The 20,240-nt window shown below is 33.3% G+C and overlaps 1 protein-coding gene across 1 annotated transcript in view; it reads left to right on the plus strand.

Annotated features, from left to right (window-relative positions):
• The first annotated feature begins 869 nt into the window (after nt 1-869).
• The window catches only part of LOC105221161 (GTPase-activating protein), a 28,576-nt gene continuing 9,205 nt past the window's right edge, over nt 870-20,240 (plus strand). The window contains exons 1-2 of the mRNA XM_011197912.3: nt 870-1,035; nt 2,852-3,210. Of these exons, the coding sequence (XP_011196214.1) occupies nt 3,081-3,210 (130 nt within the window). The 5' untranslated portion in view covers nt 870-1,035; nt 2,852-3,080. The remainder of the gene's footprint in view (nt 1,036-2,851; nt 3,211-20,240) is intronic.

The raw sequence follows: 20,240 nt of genomic DNA on the forward strand, positions 1-20,240 counted from the left end.
CGTATCAATAAGTACCGAATCGATGATAAAAAGCTAATAAATGTTTTGGTGTTTTTTTAATTTGTCTTCTTTTGCTAGAAAGTTATAACAATGAAGAATTAAAAACAAATTTACACAAATTTGCGCATGTTTCTGATATAAATAGAATCCCACACCTGCTGCACCTTAAGCAATAATTCGCTGGGCCGATTTCGCCTGCGACCGATTATCAATACAGAATCTCAATACAAAACTCTGCCGTCATTCGTTTTTCAATTTTCGCCAAACCAAACAACACCATTGGTCGTCATGCATCCCCACACCATAATGGAACCTCATTCAAACTTCATCATAGGCTTATGCGTGGTGTGCCTCTAATTTCGCATCCTTGTATCTCCGGGTCCATTCGCGCCCATCCGATCACAAAAATTTATTTGGCTTTATACAAAAGGATCGCGCCCTTAAACAACCAACCAACAAAAGTAATCAGTTGGATTTGTATTTGACTGCATATGTAAGATGGAATGAAGGAAGTAATGGCTATTCAACGGAAGCATGATCATTTCTTGAGTCACTGTGAGTTAGAACAAAATGTCTCTGTCAAAATATCTTCTGCCTGGCACTCAAAAGTTTCAACTCTATTTACTCAAAATTGTTTTTTCATAAGCAGCCCATGTAACACCTTAACTTATCGACCCATCAGTATGAAAGAGCTAAATATAATGTGTTTTTCTAAGAAGGTTTTTGTTGCTGCCTCGTTTCACAGTGCGTACGCCGTGTTATGACAAAGCAGGGTTGCATGACAAGACATTTCCGTGTTAGTGCTGCAACCCTGTGCGCAGCAACACTGTGCACACAGTGGTCGTAAACGAAAAATAGTAGCAAAGAAATCGTCCAACGTACTAGTTGTTCATCCAGTAGTGTCGCGGCTCGTAATTCTTGTGCACAACTTGTGTATTAGCTGGTTTTTCACTGCGGACATACGTTTTGCGGTTGAATGAAACTTGTGCAGCAGCAACAAAGTACCCCGCCGACTCCGATTTCGTCGTTTTACTTGTACGTACAAACTAACATATGTGTTGCTTCTGGTTCTATGTGAAAAGTAGACCACACCGCAGACACCGGAAGTGAAGTTTTTTTTACTGATTGACAAAATTCGAAAAATCAAATGAAATGTGTAATTATTTGCCAAAAGATATACGAATATCTTGGTTAAAGAGAAATCATAAAGAATATTATACGCTAAATGAATGAACGAAACAAATCAATAAGTGCAAAAAATACTCGTTTCTGCCTTCCTCAATTGTGCCAAATGTGTATACAAAGTGATAGCTATTAATTAAACTGTGACTCGTCAATTATGTGCGAATAAAATGAAGTTGTCTAAAAAAAACTGAAAAGTGTACAGAAATTATAGTTTTATATACGAACGCTTTATGTGCGTAAATATGTATTGAGATAAGCGCAATCGAACTATTTGCGATTGGGCCTGGTGACCTACGCAATTTTATGGCTAATGTGCTTTCCAAATCCAATAATTTGCTGCCCAGAGTACCACCAAAGTCATATCGCCGTGTACAATTGACATTCCACACCATACGGCTTTACGGCTATAAGTCAGTTCATTCACAAAATTGAATGCTTTGGCAGAATGCAAATACCCATGCATACGTACGTAGTATGTACTTAAGTAGATATGTATGTGTGTATGCACATCTAATGACAACGGCTACAACAAAATACCATAGATAGCAGAGCAACGGCAACGACTACGCACAATTTGCCGAAATGCCGAAAATACCCACGTCCATATGTACAACACGTACATATTTATTTATATAGGCTTGAACTCTAGCAAACAGGCGCACATTTGGAGTTTCACACGTACTTGTGCACGCAATATGCATAAGACGATATACATATATACAAGTGTATATACATATGTATATATGTAATGACATCCTAAAAACCTGAGCCACAACTGAAGCAGATTTTTATGAATGAACTCAAATTTCCCATTTCCTCTGTGACGCACCCCGATTACCCATAAACTCGCATAGCAGCTATGCAAACAAGCAAGACAAACTCGTTTATGCACCCTCTCACTCTAGCCAAAGTGCCGTCATTGCGTTTGGACAACAAAAAAATTAATGGCTAGGCTTCGGAAAACATTTGCACTGACTTAACAGCGTATCTTGTACAGCGCACTGTTAACCCAAAGTAAAAAAAAGCAGAAAATCTCTTGCTGTAATTTATATAAAGGATTTCCTCTTCGTTTCCAACTTCATGTCGTTTCGGCTTACAAAATTTCTCACCTGTCCATAGCTAAATTTCATTCTCACACTGTTTCATGCTAATTGGATTCTTGTGCACGGTTAGAAGCAGACCCTTGGCAAGCAGGAAATTTGAGTTGGAATACTTTTAATAAAATTCTCATTGAAACAGAATTTTCAAAATATAATAATATAAATATAAAATCAGATTAAATCTTAAAAATAAAGTACTGTTAGTGTTCTAATAAGTGGAAGTGATTTGAAAATAAAAAAACATTATAAAAAAAGTATTAAAGACTATTGGAAAAAATATAATTTTGTGAATTTATGAAAAATTTACAAAATAATATTTTTATGTGAATAAGAGTTTTGTTTTATAAATAGTCATAAACTTAAGCTTCTCCTCATACAATTTACGTTGAAGTGCCAAATTGTGATGAAAAAATTTTTATTCATTGAGTGTATTTAAATCAAAAAATTGTTTAATAAATAATAGAATTGTGTGTTAAAAATGTACTACAACAATTTTGTGTTATTGTAAATTATGGTTTTCAAGATTTTTTAAATTAAATTAACTTATGTGTTGTGTTTAATTTCAGTTATAAATTACCTACAAGTTATGTGTACCCAAAAGAAGACAACTAATTATTTAAAAACAAATGAGTTAATTACAACAAATATCCTTATCTCAAAAAAAGATTTGTGCTAACCGCACGCATTTAATGCATTAAATATAAATAAACAACGGCAACACTGCAGCACTAAAGTGTAGTAAAATTTCCCTCGTGTAACGAACACGATATTGTGTGGAACTGGAGAATTAACGAAATGCATCTGAAAAAGAAATACGAGGAAAGAGACGACCACAGTATGGAACATACAAGCATTAGTTATGGATCCAACATGGCCGATAATACACGCGAAGTACGAATTGAAGAGCAATTAAAAGTGAAAATTGGTATGTAAATTAGTGCAAATTACTATTAGATTAGAAGAAAAAGTGCAATTCGGTATCGGTTGTTCTCACCCGTGTGGAATATTTGCATTTCCGTGGGTATTTTGTTGGGCATTCGTGTGTGCATTGGAATGTTGTTGCTGGTCGCGATTGATGCGCGTTATTTGTGTATGTGTGTATGTGTGTGTGTGTGTGGTATTGTGCGTTGTTGGTTCGCTCGTTCACTTTCTAGCTTAAAACAATACATATTGTGTGGAATGGAACGCTAACATTACATATTGGATTTTATAAATCACTTTCATATATGCTCCAACAAAATTAATTAAAAAGTGTAATACAAAGTGTTGTAATTAGTTATAAACAATGAGCCTATATGCATTAACAGAATTTGGCGGTGAATTTTGTGTGTAAAATACTTACAAAATCAAGACGATTTGAATAACACCGAGCAATAAATGAATAAGAAACATACAGTGGCGGCATATGCATATATATTTATTTCTTTTTCTCCTGTGTTGTGTACCCATTTGTTGCTTTCCTTCACAAACACACGCACACAATATTTGTGATATTTCGTGAAGGTGTTGATTGAAAACGCTTTGAAATTGGAACAACAATGAATGCCTATACAAATGCAGCTGCTTGCTGCTTGCCAGCTGCCGACACAGTGCTCTATCTGTTTGCTTGGTGCTTTTGTATTTCCCTCTACGTCCCTTTATGAATGAATTTTTCTGTACACTTCTGTGTACTGGAATTGCGCAGGGCTACTGCTTGATTCTTTGTGTAGATGTGCACACTTGTGTTATTGCTGTTGTTATCATTTTGTATGTGGGTTTCATGAATGAACGGAATGTTATGGTAAAGCGAACGCACATCGCTGATTTGACAAGTAGGTAGGTAGGTTGAACACGATTAAGAGTAGGCCTGGCCTGTTCGAGATGTATGCCTTACAGGTTTTTGTTTAATCTGTGATTGAAAGGAAACATAATCCATATTTTTATTTTATTTTTAATTTGGTTAAAGAAAATCGTGGGGGATATAAGTATTGTAACTTCGAAACTTCTTAGTTAAAGCAGATGTGTTCTGTCACTTCCAATTTTGTGAGTAGTTAATTTATTTGGCAAAACTTTATTACTAGAGCCCTACCATTTATTCGACAAGGTAGTTAGTATAATAGCTACTTGTTAATTACGATTACATTCGAATTTTACAATGGCTTTTCATTATTTAAATTATTTAGTTAGCATAACTCACACCTAAAAAATTGGAACTGGATATTAAATAAAATCTATGCTTGCAATCATTTTATGTAGGTGAAGAAAGTGATCTTAAATTCAGAACATATCGTCCTATTATGTGCAATCATAATTACTTATTTGAAAATAATAAAAATATAGGTTATTGTACCCTCTTACTATCTACCCCAACATGTTTATAATAATGGAAAATATGTTGGACTATCAGATATAACTGTCACCTAATCTTGCTGTGACCTCAAAATATTTAATATGTATAATACATATAGAGAGATAGATATAGATAAATTAATCAAGGGACTTATAGTACAAACCGGCAGCAAATGTTTATTATTACTGAATACTAAATATGCTGTTTAATTTTCCTTTTTTATATTTTTTTATAGAAGTTATTGCTGTTAAATATATGAAATATGTTTAAATAATACATTTTATATACTTTGCTCTCACAATTAGCTTTATTCGCTATATCTATATCGCTATGTGTGATATGTATCTAATCACAGTCAGCATAATAAAATTTTGTGTACACAAATGGCAAACGCGCCTGCTTTACTAACCGCACCACACCCATCTTCGCAAATAAGATTTCTTTATGCCAACACACGGTTGGATATACATATTATACGTCCGTGTGTGCTATTAGCTCGCTTTGCTGCCAGTTGGTCTATCATATTTGTAACATTACGCTTTTTTATAAGTCTATAAGTGTGATTTCTTTTCTTTGTTATTCAACCCCATAATTTTATGCAAAGTCGCACTTTGTTACTTTCAACTTTTGATTTCCGTTTCTCATCATATGAATTTTTCACGTATGACAGAACCACAACAAACGCATTAAAACTTAGCAAATAGTAGCCAGGCATAAAAAGCCAACTAAGAAATTTAACATACTACACCTATGGATGTACAAATGTGTATGCAAGTGTATCGTCTTTGGACTTTTAATGCTGAAGTCGTAGCTTTGGTTTTTGCACGCTCCGTCAAGCTTGTCGTTGTCACTACTTGTACATTTGACTGGGTATATTCATAAATATGTATGTTACATATGTTGTTGGTTTATGTTGAGCTTCCTGTCTCATCGCCCTAGTTGCCGTCTTATTGGCTGGAAGCATTCATTACCTGTTTTCTTATCTGTGTGTACATTTCTTGCTCCCTAGTGCAGAATAAAATATGGGACTATTAGTGCTTGTCTGTATTTAATAATACTTTGGATACATAGTTATAAGCAGATAGGTTTGTAAAAACTGCTTATGTAACTTTTCAATTACTGAACAATATAGCTCTTGTAGAATGAATGTTTTAATAATAAGATTATGCTGAAAAGTATTGAATTTATCGAATTACTTAGAATAATTCTTAAATTGAAACACTTTTAAATATTTTAAGGGGGATTTTTAAATTTATCAAAAGTTATCCAATACATTATTCGGTATTTACTTGTTTGGTTCTTTGGAAAAATAAAAAAGTAATAATTCGTGTACAGAAAATAAAATTACTACATTAAATAAAAGAGATTGCGGAAATATGGTTGTGAACGTGGAGAACTCAAGCATACGTTCTTTGGCTAAAATTGTATGAAGGGGTTTTTCTTATTATTTTCTGATTCATGAAATTAAAGTCATTCTATGTTGACTTGGAAAAAACTTAAGATATGCATTTCGTATTGGGATAGAGATATGAGAACGGAATTCCAATAACCTAAACTTTAAGAATTATTAGAAGCGATAGGCGAAATATTTAAATTCAAATAACGTAATAATTTTCTGCTCGTAGAAAATGCTCCACCAAATGCATTTAGGTTATGGAAACTTTTACTTTTTTCAAAGAAATCTGAAAATATTAATCACGTATATACGCTACTGCGTTGTCGTTGATAGCAGCCCCCAACTAATACATAATGTATGTATGTGTATAATTATTCCTCCATACTAAATGTACGTTTCCGTTTACGGCTAAAAAGTTTATAAAGTAATACTATCTTACACCAATAAATATTTCAAAGGTAACTTGCGACGCAAATATTTATATTTATTACCTACAATTTATACAAATATTCTTATCATACGATATTCCGCAAGCACGTTTTCCGGTGTTTATAGTATTATATTGTTATTGTTTTTTTTTTTTTTTGCTTTGGTTTTTTTTGTGCTAACGAGTTTAATCTCGTACGTCCTACAGCAAAAACGAAAACAGCTTACTGTTGTCGTAATTAGTTTAAATTAGTTACGTATGTATATATGTATATTCCTTATAACAAATCTTATTAACAAATAGTAGAATTTACTATTAAATAAACGAAAATATCGTAGCTTTATGAGTCACATTTTGTGTTATAGACTTAAGCAAAGAAATTGAACACAAAAACAAAAAATATTGCGCTCAATACAATAACGCTGAAACAATTAGTCATGCGCACAACCAATTGTGGACATCAAGTCCATAATGTACACAACCAAACACATTTATAAACATTGAGCGTTGACAGAGCAGGAGGCAAATTTGGTCAGTAGCGCAATGGAACGACTTCAAAGTAGATTTGAACTTTTTTCATTTCATGTCTCTTTATTATATTTTATTTATTGTCTCATTGACTGTTGTCAAGTATTGTATGACGAATTTATTGCCTCCACAACCGACACATCTCGTGCTCGATTTCAACGCATTTACACCACCAAGTGCTCTTAAACTTACCAAGTCATGGTTATGTGTCTCATATGACCGCAAAAAAGGGCTTAACCGTCAACGGTGTATGAGCTTAGTCGCGTTCATAACGAATCGGCCACAGGAGAGTAGACCACACAGCGGCGGTTGAGATGTTACAACAACAGTAATTGTGGTCAGTATATTTGTGGGCAACTAAGTTGTGTATAGTTAGTTGTACGATTTGTGGCTTGTTACCTAGCGCGTCATAATACTCAAGCGAGATGTTACAACAATTGTAGGCGCAAGTGCGTGCGTCAAACCACCCAACTGCTGGAGTTTAAGATAAAAATGTTTGTTGTTTATGCTTGTAATTGTTGCTGCTATGATCATAATTAAACTTTTTTAAATTTTGTGTATGGTTTTCTTAGACTACATTTTTTTCTTTTTGTTCTCTGACGTACGCAGTTAACGTAACTTTTAAGAAACAGCAATAAAACATAACAACAGATATACAACAAAAAAATAATTCAATTACAAATACATGATTACGTGAAATATGTATATGTAATGTTTATATTGTTAGCATTAGCCTGCAGAGAAGCTAAAGTAAAGTGGTCAAAATTCAATTTACTGTAAAAGGTAATTAATTAAAAGCTCAAAACAAGCAGCAGCCACTTGAAGCAATTGTTTTAATTGCAGACACGGTTCTTTATAATTCCATTGTAGTTTTGTCTGACCAGTTGAATAGTTCGTTGAAACTTGTCATCAGCATTAATTTGGTTGTTGTTATTGTAGCACACCAAATTGGTAATGTTAATTGTTACATAATTATTTTTATTGTTGCCAAATTAAACGTATTGCTTACTGCTTGGAGTGAAGATTTTACGATATTGTTAGTTTGTTATTTTAACAACTGGAACTAAAAATAAACGTTATCTTATATTTTTTCATGTATTTGAGTATATTTATGGATTTGACGATCTTATCATGCATTCGATAATGGATTACCGTCAATCTTACTTTAATTTCAACTCAGTATAACTATATAATAGCTGTCATCGATTGGCTAAGCAAGCGTTATAGACAAGTCAATAGAACGAACTATCCAGTAATTCAAACAAACAGGCACTTGTGGTGCAACCCTGCGCTAAAATGTCCACTTATATATTTTCAACTCATATATTTATCTGATTTAAAGTACTATACAAATTCGGTGAAAGCTTTGTACTACTCGACACATTATAATATCTGTTAATGTTGTATGAGTTGCTAATAGCGAAAAATACAATTTTTTAAAGTAAATTAAGAATTAGACACCGTGTAGTTTTTGTAAACATATTTGATTATATATTTTACTTGTTCTACTTCTTAACAAAAATGTATCCAACAAAAACATTTAGCTATGTATTTCTAAGAAGAGCAGTTGTTTTCAACATGCATTTTTCTTTGTAGCTGTCTATATACCACATATTTATTTTTTCGTCTCTTTTCCTTTGTATATTTTCATTTGAACTGAACCTACACTTATTAGTTAAATTGTGTGCCATACCATTTTGCAATGTTGTTATATTTGTATTTTTGTCTTTTGCTGCTCTTATTGGTGTTGTTGTGCTTTTAATTACATATTTCACCATCAGCGACTGGATACACTAATATTGGCATACTTCAGGCGTTTGGCCAGTCAGCGAGTGCGTTGTCTTAATTGCTCCACGACGCCACCGCAAGTTGTATGAACCTAATGCTCATCGGCTATTGTTTATGCCAACGCTGACGATGACTTCTAACAACTTCACAGCAGTGAAATAAAACAAAGAACTCTGCACGCAGCTCTAATGTGTCTAAGCAATATTTAGTTATACACGTCCGTAATTAACGCAAGCGTAGAATTGTTAAAAAAAAATTAACTCAACTCATTAGAACGACACAACTTAAAGAAAAACAAGGTATCACTACAATTGCTGGAAGAAGTGTAGAAAATTGCTTGAATTGTGTAAAGTAGCTACAAAAAAAAACACGATGTTGTTATACAACTTACAACAAAAACTACAAACATATTAACAACAACAACGACATCAACTAAAAGCTACAAGTAATACAAGGGAAAACGCAAGTTTGCCTTCATAGAAATGTACTAAGCTGTAGTCAAGCCAAGTTAAGTCGGCGAGGCGGCATGTCTACACTTGAGTCGAGCGCGAACATTGACTCTGACTTTGACTTTTCTTCTATTCCTTGTTGAAGTTACAATATTTAGAAAAAAAAGTGGAAAATAAAGAAATACGATGCAGAAAACATTGTAGAATTGTACACGCATCATCTACACGTAATGTCGACAGTCGCCTGATATGTTGGCTTAAACACGCAGTTGTTGATCATCATCATTATCGGCAGCGTCATAATTACACTCATCAGCATTACAATTACATATGTACATATGTACATATCTTTAAAGAAATACAATAAATGCGAATGAGATATATGTATTTACACTATTTGTATGCAGGAGTGTGTGCTGCCACATAAGTATCACCGTACACGTCTACCATAATCGAAAGCAACAATATTTCTGTGCCTGCATATTGCTGCGGCTTGGCGGCACTATTCTATTTCACGCCGCCTGACCCCATGGGGTTCAACTCAGCCCCAGTTTAGAGCTTACACGCATTAGTCGCTGCAGCTCTGTAGCTGACCTTAAAATTAGAATTGACTTTTAATACGCGCACACACTCAGCGCGCAGCAATACTCTGTAAGCATATGTATAAATGTAATATATATGTAAATAATATCTACATATGTACATACTTACATACATATATATGTATCATATATAGTGCATATGCTAGTAGTAAAGTTAGAATAAAATAGTGCGGTGTTTGCCACCTCTATCTCGTCTCCACTTTCAATTTGGCCCCCATTTGTTGTTGTTGCTGCGCTGCTTGGTTGTGTATAGTTCATATATGTTGTACGAACACATGTGTATGTACAAGTAAATGATCCTTTGACATTTACGTGCTTACCGCTCATAAATGTATCTAACTAGATTAAACTCACAAGCAACTACAATATGCTGTGCTGATAACAAGTAAGCTCATAGCGCTAATATGGGTTGTGTTTAGAAAGTACAAGTACAGAAAAAATTGTAGTACAATAAAATAGTTTTTTGCGTTTCATGTATTTTTCATTGAATTGGCGCAGTTTGTGTTCAGCAAACAAATGTAGCAAAGGAGAGTTTTATTTTTTGGGCCAAAGAGCATTATAAAAACTCCTTCAAAATTTCCTTTAAATTTTTTGAGATTTTTCTTTAATTAATTAATCACTGTAAAAGAAAGTTTGTAAACATTCGTTAAAGTAACGTAAACTGTGGAACAATTAGCCCTGCAGCGATTCATTCTTTTTTTGGACATTAATGATTCGATCGTAAAGCCTTTTCGCACAGCCAAAGTAATTTAGTACATAAGGTTATAATTGAAAACCCCGTTTTTGCTGTTCATTAGAAGTTGGTACATTTGAACAGCTGATAGCTATTTTATCAATAACTACAACAAGATTTAGAGCTTGGAAACCAACCCGCAACTTGCATTGCATTTACAACTCGAGTTTTATTCGATTAAAAATTAATGTAGTAAAATAAGATTTTTCTTTTGTATGGTAAATCGATCTAAATTAGCACTTAAATCGAGCAAAGGCCGGTTAATTGTTCAATTAACACCTGTGCGATGAGGCTATTACTTAAGTTCTTTATAAAATTCGAAATTTCTATTTGTTATTTTCGCTTGCAAAGTCTCCTGTGATACACTCTCTGGACACAAAATAGTTGTCTTCGATTCGACATTTCTCTGCTCGCTATTTTGAGTATTGCTCTCTTGTTTTAATCGACACCCCTAAATTTAAATTATTTTATACCCATACATAAATCATTTTGAGTCTGTATGCATGTTATTATATTTTTATCGCTTGCGTAAATTAGACCTCAGGCCTCCGGTGTTTATCTTGCCTTTTCAATGTTTACACCAAACGTCTATCTTTTGTCTCTAAGTTAATTTACGCACAGTAGTCTTTCGTTTTTGCTGTTCGCAAATATTTTATCACTTTCTCTTCAAATTCCATAACTTAATCTTACTAATGCAAGACACTTGGTAGATAATGTTTGTATAGTTAATTGCGACTGTTTTTGTTTAGTCTAAAAATTAGTTTGTCTAATGAAAAAATAAAGAAAGCAAAAGAAAATTTGACATTTCATGATTTGTGAGCCACACGAATATCACCCCGCTGCTACATAAGCTAGAGGTTAATAGCATATAATGATGCAATTTTTTTTTGGATGCAGACTTTCTAGCATCAATTAAGGGAGAGTTTTTTTAAAATGTCAATTGTTATATATAGAAATATTTAATAATTAATGTTTATGAGAGATTTAATTAAAAATAAAATTTAGTTTTGTAAACAATATTTATTTATTTATTATTATTTATATTTAACGAAACTCAAAATTTCAATGAAAACAGTATTAGAGCTGGTGCAATCAGAAGAAGCAACAAAATGCCCTCTTATGGTTGCGCAAGAAATCAGCTAAAACTTAAATGAACTTTTATACATATATACATATGTATATGTATGTACTTGTAGCAATCATTTATTTATATTTGCCGTGGGTAAAAAAGCAAACTAAAACGGAAATACGCATAACTTTTGCATCGCCAGAACAGATGGAAATTCGCCGATGTTGCGTAATACCTTCGTGTTGCTGAAGCTGTTGTTGTTGTTGTAGCTGAAGCTGTCATTGTTGGTGCTGCTGTTCGTTTTCTTTTGATGTTATTATTGTAGATATTCTTTTCATGTGACCAAAGCTACATCCTGGTGCCTGCTGCGGTAGCTGTGTGCGCATGCACACTTTGGATCATTTCATGCGAACGTGTTTTTTTTTTTTGTTCACTCCTCCTTCTTCCGCTGATTCTGCACTTTAGAGCTTTGTCGACCGCTGAAGTTCTATTGTTCTGTTAATTTTTGCAAGCTGATAGTTTTCTTTGGCGAGCACAGTTGAGTTGGGCAGCCCACCATGGCGGCGCGAAGAAGAAATGCTGTGTCATCAGCATCCCTTGTTCCTGGAAATAAAACTCACACACATATATGTAGGTAGATGTGTATTTACACAATTAGAAACAGTCATGGAAATGAAGATCGGCAGGCAAGAGTTCATACGTTCATATGATATACATATATGTACATATATCAGGGTACAAAGGGTTACTTGAATGGAAGTTTAAGAATTTTTGTTGATAACTCTACTTTATTTATATATTTTCTATATTATTATTATGAAATATGAAAATATTTCCTCCAATTTTCTTAAAATTTGAATGTTTCTGAAATCTGAAATAGCCAATGCAAATTCTAGTTATAGTAGCGAATTCAAGTAGACCGGCATTCATTCATGATTAGCGACTAAAAAACCAGCAGTTTTATAACAAATTTCCAATAGCATTACTCACCATTGTTATGTAAATATACCGCGTCTACAGGAAAACCAAATCCGTACATTACAACAACTACATATGCAATAACTAATTTCTGCAACTACAATCCAGTGCGTAATTACCATAAATAAGTATATGCATATCTGCTTGCTTTCCCCATCGTCATTTATTCTATTTTAATCATGCATTGGACATTTGATGAAATAAGTCCGCTGTTTTAAATTATGGCTCACTCTTTGCGAACACGCAACTCACTGGTCATTGGTCCAAACAAAACTTGGTTGTAAACACAGTTTTTTTTCTCGCTTTGCTACAAATCAAGCTATCGGACACACAGCACAGTATAGCATTGCCATCGGTGTGTGCTGTGTTGCAGGTCAATCGTTACGCTGCTGTTGAATGAGAACTGTGCTTCATGATCTTCATCATCTCCTACCATGTGTGTAAGCACATGTGTTTTTTTCTCTTCCATGTATGCGGTTGTTGGTCGGGCTTCTTTTCCTGCCTGCCAGCCTGCAGGTAAACGTTCCATACATTCTATCTTAACCGAATGCACCGGTCGACCCACTATCTTCGTTGTTATTGTAGTGTTGCTTTATTCTTTATTATTTTGCTTGCACAGATCCATGCACATCTGTGTGTGTACGTGTATGAACCAAGTTCAATTTCCGGTCTTATAGCTGCGACTGCATCGGTACAATACACTTTGCGCTAAAGTAATAAAACGGCGTTGACTTTGCTGTTGTCGTTGCCGTTGCCGTTGCGACTGCCGTTGATGATGATGCAGCTAATGAAGCTGCTTTGGGTACATATAGTATACTCGTTTTAACTGCACTTTGTACAAGTGTGCTGGCCCACGCCTATTACAACACATCGTTTCAGACGACTGGTACGAGTATATTAAACCTGTACGTAGTACATCCGCACATATTGATGCACACATATGCACAATAGAAGATATTGCTTGCATTTATGCCCTGCTGGAAAATTTGGGTTTCCTTCTTCATAAAAGAACTAACGAATTGGACACTTTAATGGCCGTAGCAGTTGCAATGTGTGTACCTTTTGACATTATTTTTCGTTGAAGAATACAATTCAGAGTATTATGTATAACACTAATACCTTTTTATTTATTTCTCCATCCGTTTATGCATTAATCCGAATTCTATTCTACTAAGTCACTATAAAAATGTTAGCCTTCTTTCTTAAAAATAATTTTTGTCACTTGTATAGACAGCTTCACTGGCATTTATGTGCGCTCGATTTACAGTTGAAAAGTGTTTCACTATTTTTGAACTGGTTATGAATTGGTTTCTATCTTTCTTTCAAAGTTACCACTGGAATAGTCACTTGTAGGCATACAAATATGAATATACATGTGCGTATGTACTAAATCGTATAGTATATTATGATAGTAACACGTTCTGTTATTCATCTTGCCCTCATCGAACGCTTTACAGCGCACATACAACTGTTTCCTTCTTTGGTTTTTATTCAAAGTCTGCTGTTTGTATGGTTTATTGCAGCTGCAGTTTATTGAGTTCATTTATTTCCCATCTTTCACTCATTAATTATAGTTTCCTTCCTTCCAGCATTTTGCCAATGTAACCAGCATGCATATATTTTAGATTATATTTTGTAAATGCAATTGCTCTCTGCATTTGTAGTTTGCATCTGGTCAGCAAAATATAACTTTGTTCGATATAGGTTCAACATAAAAATTGCTAACTGCCGTGTTTTCTCTTTGTCTTTCTAAAACTGTTTTGATTGGATCATATGAGCCTGAGATATATTCAAGATCGCATCGAGTGAATAGTAAAACCATTAATTCATGTGTGTAACCTTCTCTTGTAATATAGAAGTATTTGAGCACCCTGTAACATATAGTATTTATAGCATTCAGGAAACTGACTCCACAAAAAAGGTATAAAACCATATATAGTTGAACCTCCTTCACTCAGGTTATAGAGACTTCCAAGTTACGAAAGGTAATTTTTATGAAATTTGACTTCTAATGTCTATTCAAGAGCTCGGGTTATGAAGACCTTCGAGTTATGGAAGTTCAACTGTAGTTAGATTTTAGGGCGATATCCTGTGCTCACTTATTTATCCACAAGGAAATATACTTCCAGAGGGAATACTCATCTCGACCTAATAGTGATTACATTAATTCTTTCAGGATAGATGTGATGTATCATATGAGTCACTTGAGATGCTTTTCTATTATGCAGTAGACCCCAAAGAATTTTAAACATGTTTCTCTATATTTAGCTTAGAGACCTCTATTTGAAATGAAATGCCAAACAAAACCTTGCATTGAATCATCATCATTTTACTACGAATCTACGATTTTACGCTCATTTATAAAAACTACTAGCTCTTTTTGCTCTCCAATAAACGTCATAGTGTGTCAAAAAGCGCCAGACTTTGTTGCACGGCAATTATAAGCAAATTATTCGTCTATGCCACTTGACGCTTGCTACTTATTTAATACAAAGAAGTTCATAGACCGTATAAAAGAAACAAAAAATCAAAAAACACAAAGATTCGTACGATTTCGTTTGCGCGTTATAACCTTCAGTGGCGTCCATATGAAGCGACTTGATTAACTTGACGATTTGTTGCTTTAGCTGGATATTACATTTGAAGGAGACGCATACCGCTGACTTGTTTGGAATGCTATTGAAATAAGTCAAAAAACAGCAACAAATTTTTTATTGTGTATTATGTTTGCTATGCTTTATAAAACGCGGACGAACGTACTAAGGGGGAAAACAAAAAAAAAAAAAGCAAATGCGAAAGTGTCATTTGAGCAGCTGGTAAGGTAATAGTTTCCTTTTCTCATTAATCAAAACTATTGCTGCTTGCTATTGCCACCGCTATAAACTGCTGCTGTATTGTTTCTTATTATTATATTGTTGTTGTTGTTGTGATTTTATTTTATTTTATTTTATTTTATTCTTTTTTGTTGTGCCACCATATTTGGCGACAAGTTGTCATTGCAAAATGCAAAGTGAATTGTGAATAGAATTTTTACGAAAGTCATAAAAGCACTCTCGTGTTACATAAACTTGCGCGAATTGCCGTAGCATTAAGCGTAATTTCATAATGTGTAACTTATTATATATTTTATTTCTTTTATGAATAGATTTCTAATGTTTAAACTTTTGCATTCTTTCCTTTGAAGTGCAAACTAAAGCGTTATGGTGCATCTGAATTTAAATTAAGCAATAAAATTAAAATGAATGTTGAGTTTTGGAAATGCTGTTGAGTTGACAGATCTTTGTCGCAAGGGTTGCTAATGATATAATAACATACTAATGAGATCTACATTGAAATAATTCGATTCTCAACTACATATACATCTGAAGTGATTTATGATGCATTTTGATTTGAAAACAAAAAAAAAAAAATAACCGAAACATTATATTGTTTTAATTTTTTTTGGCATACAAAAATAAATACAGTGGAACTTCCATAACTCGAACTTTTGGAGTGGCAATAGAAGGCAACTTTCATACAAATTTCGTTCCATAAATCGAACTTTTCGACAAGGGCATAATATAAAATTATAATTTTACTATCGAGGCAGAATGCATGTAAATAAAACTTTATACGAAGTAAATAAATGAAACAGTGTATAAATCTATATTTTACAGCTTTTTGGAAAATTGTATGTTGTAATGAAAATTCTATAACTCGAAGTTTTTTTTGTGGATTTTTTTTGTGGTGATTCGAGTTATAGAAGTTCCACTGTAAAAAGTAATTTTGATAATTCGTAGTGGACATTGCAATTATTAGATATTTAATTGCAAATTTTTCAGTTTACTTTGATTTTAGTTCATCGAATATTTACTTTAAAATATTATTAAGGCGGTGCGCTATGTAATTATTTATTTTAACGCGCATACATTTTTCGTGCTTGCCACCAAATAAATTGATATGCAGTTTTTAAACACAAATAATTATTTACGCCGTGCGCTACCGGTGTTCCGCTACCGTTCGTGCACTCCATAAATATAACTATTATTCAAATTTCTGTTTCATTTGCCGCTTAGCTATTATTTACTTTTGTTGCTCTGTCGTGCGATATTTACTTTTTTATTATTATTTTTAACACACAATTCACCAACATTCACATGTTACTACATATACATACATGTGTGAAGTGTATCCAATGATAATGAAAATTTAAAAGGAAAATGCTAATTTTGCAAAAGCAAAATTATTGATTCAGCATTCGTTCAGCGCGATATTTCGCTGGAAAGGCGGCATTTGTAAGCTTGATTATAACATTTGTATTTATACATATAAGTATGTATGTGTGTATGTGCGTACATATATTGGTGCGTGTGCATTTCTTTGCCGGGATTTTTTTATTACGGAGCATATGTCCGTTCTTTACGGAATGAAAAAGTTTATAAATAATGCGTTTATAATTTCAATTTTGGTTTGGTTTTTAGTTTTTTTTCTCAGAAACTTACTTGGATTATTTAATTTTCGTTATAATATATTTTATTTTTGTAAATTGAAAGTTGTATAAACCGCGATAAAGTGCCACCACAGTATGATGTGTCATTTCAAAATCCTTTCAATCAATTCATGATTTGGTTTTTTACTGCTTATTTTTATAAATTTTTTCTTGTTTTACTTTTTAATATTTATTTTTATTTTTTTAATTTGGACGATTTTCTCTTTGATAACGAATTTTCGCTTAGTCATTTTGTAGTAAAATCGACAGTGTATTTCATTAAGCTAAATTATATGAGGGTATGTGTACGTATGTACATTAGATATATGACCATTTGTTGTCATTTCATTCATAAATATTTTAAATTGAATTGTCTTGTATAACATTAATTGCAATTCTTTGTTTGTTTGTTTGGTTTGTGATTTCATTCATTATTTTATAAATGTCGAAATAATAAATAAAAAGAAACAAGTAAGATGAAAAAGGAAAAATAATCAGCTGTTTACTCAATTATCTAAGACCAAAAAATAAAAAGAATATATATATATATATAAAAAGATTAAAAATAAAAAAATAAATTAATAAAAATAAAAAATAATAATAAAAATAATAAAACTAAAATAACAAATTATTAAAAACGATATGCGATTGCTAACACTTAGAGGCTAAGTTTTGCTCTTGATTTATTTTTTATTTATTAAAATATTTATATTAGCATATAACTTTATGAATATTATAAGTCAAAAATACCTTATTTATTTACCAATTATATGCATATATACATATAGATCAAGTCAAACTAAGCCTTTCTGCTTCCACCTGGCAAAAGGCGTTAATAAAGTGTGGAGATTTTGTAGCATTAAGACCTATGATTCAATGTTATGCAAAATATTCTAGGGATTACTATAAATATATTAAATTTAATGAATTGCTTATAAACGCTTTTTGTGACACTTTCTAATCGGAATGCGCGTCTAGAAAACAGCTGTGCCAACAATGCAAGCAAAGAATTTGCTTATACTATATACAGATTTGTAACAGCCTTAAGTATAGTTATACATATATAAATATTTATATTTATAATACATTTGTATGTATGTGCGTATGTCTACAACATTCCTTTGGTGGCATTCACTAATCGCCGCTGTCTAAATGATAAGATTACTTTGGCTCATACTAAGTACGTACTTAGCACATCGCTTCTATTTTATTTTGCACATTTCCCTTATATTAGCAGTTCATTCATTTGTTGATTTGCTATTTGCGCTTCATTTCCGCTTAGTTGCTATTTTTTCATTCACTATCGTAGATATAGTTGTTGTAGTTTTTTGTTATTCTTATCTACTGCCCGGCTTTACGGTGCTTCAAGCGATTCGATATCATATGCGCTCGTCCCACAAACGCGAATACACGAATGTGTATGTGTATGTGTTTTATATATACATTGTATATATATGTGTATATACATATCTTCGTATGTATGTATGTATGTGAGTGGCGTTTATTGACTGCTTTCGTAATCGTTATTTTTTATATTCTGGCAATTTTCTTGAATGGCGACACGGTTTCTCAATTCTCCCCACACACTTAGCACTTTTTGCGCGAGCGGAATGTCACGTCAAAATAAAGTAATTTCCTCGGTTAACGCAACAACACCTACAAATGTCTGCGCCTCCATTCAATGGGTGAAGTTCATTTCATTCATGTATACTGCTTATTCTTATCAATGACTCTTGTTGGCAGCGTTTGCCAAACTTTTTGTTATGCAAATCCGCATGCTTTGAATTAAGATCTTTGAAATTTTGACAATTGTATTTGTAGAATTTATTTTAAATAAAAAAAACAATAATTATAGTATTGCAGAATACAATTTTCTTAACAATAAAAAAACATGAACCCATAAGAAGTATTGGAGGGCAGTGCGAATTGCCACATTTGTTTCTTTTCGCATTCAAAGAATACTGCAGCAATACAAATTAAAAATCGGTAGTCAGCAGAAATGTTTAGTACCCTTTCACTGCGACTTCGCTGTCGTTAAATTAATGACACTTCCGCTCAGGTATTACGTTGAACGCCACGCGCTGCAAAACCAGCCGTACTTCCATACTAGGTACATATTCTTATTGCAGAGCCCTGGTGTTCTCCGACCTTTACTACTGATATGTTTGTTTATATGTATGTATGTAGTATTTCGCAAATTCTTATACTCGGCTCGTTGTACTCATTCCCTTTATACTTTTTTTGTCCGTTGAATGACTTTGACTTTCCGCTGAAACGACATCGGCACAATGCCTTTATATGCGTGTGATGTGATGTGCCAATGCCGGCTTCTCCATCGTCAACGCCATGAATGGCAGGAAGTCACGTTTTCGCTTCCTCTGCTTGCGGCATTTTCATATGTTTTCTTTCAGTAGCGTTTTTTTTTGCCTTTACATTCGGCTGCCTTGTCGCATTGCTATTAAACTATATACACACACACAGACGTATACATATATATGTATATTATATGCGTGCCTCGATATGTATCTACAATAAAATATGCTTACATATGGCCTTTGAGGGTTTGCCAGCCTGGCAATAACTTGCGCCTTTGCCGCCATCACTAGTTTTGGGCACTTGGCCAAAAAGTTGGGCATGCCACTACCATTTTCATTCATTGATTTCTCTACAAGTTCGTGTTTAATATTTATTAAACATTTAATGAGTTATACGGCTGGCAGCAGGCATGCAGGCAGGCACGTCAAGGTCGTAAGGCGTGGTGGAATTCGATTTCATTGGCCATTGATGACATGCCCTGACGTGAGTGAGTAAGTGGCTAGATTCTAGTATATACGCTATACGCTTTGTATACAATTGTATTATAGCGATTAGGAGAGGCGTGTGGAGCGAATGTATAGCACACGAATGCTTATGTGCTTTTTGTTTGAAATTTATTCGAAATCGCTGTGCTCCAACGAAAAACTAACATGTGACGCATAATTTGAATACAATAAATTGTTGTATACATATATATGTATAGTAGCCATTACTAAAAGAAATTTTCTCAAAATATGTATACACTCAAATATGTACTTTTGTGTGTATTTATATTGGATCTTCTAAAAATTCGAATTGATTACCGTTTCATTTTTTTCAAGCGAAATATACAATTGAATGCATTTATTTTTTCTCGTAAATACATATTAAAT

This window comes from Zeugodacus cucurbitae, chromosome 4, assembly GCF_028554725.1.
Source record: "Zeugodacus cucurbitae isolate PBARC_wt_2022May chromosome 4, idZeuCucr1.2, whole genome shotgun sequence".
Taxonomy (NCBI): domain Eukaryota; kingdom Metazoa; phylum Arthropoda; class Insecta; order Diptera; family Tephritidae; genus Zeugodacus; species Zeugodacus cucurbitae.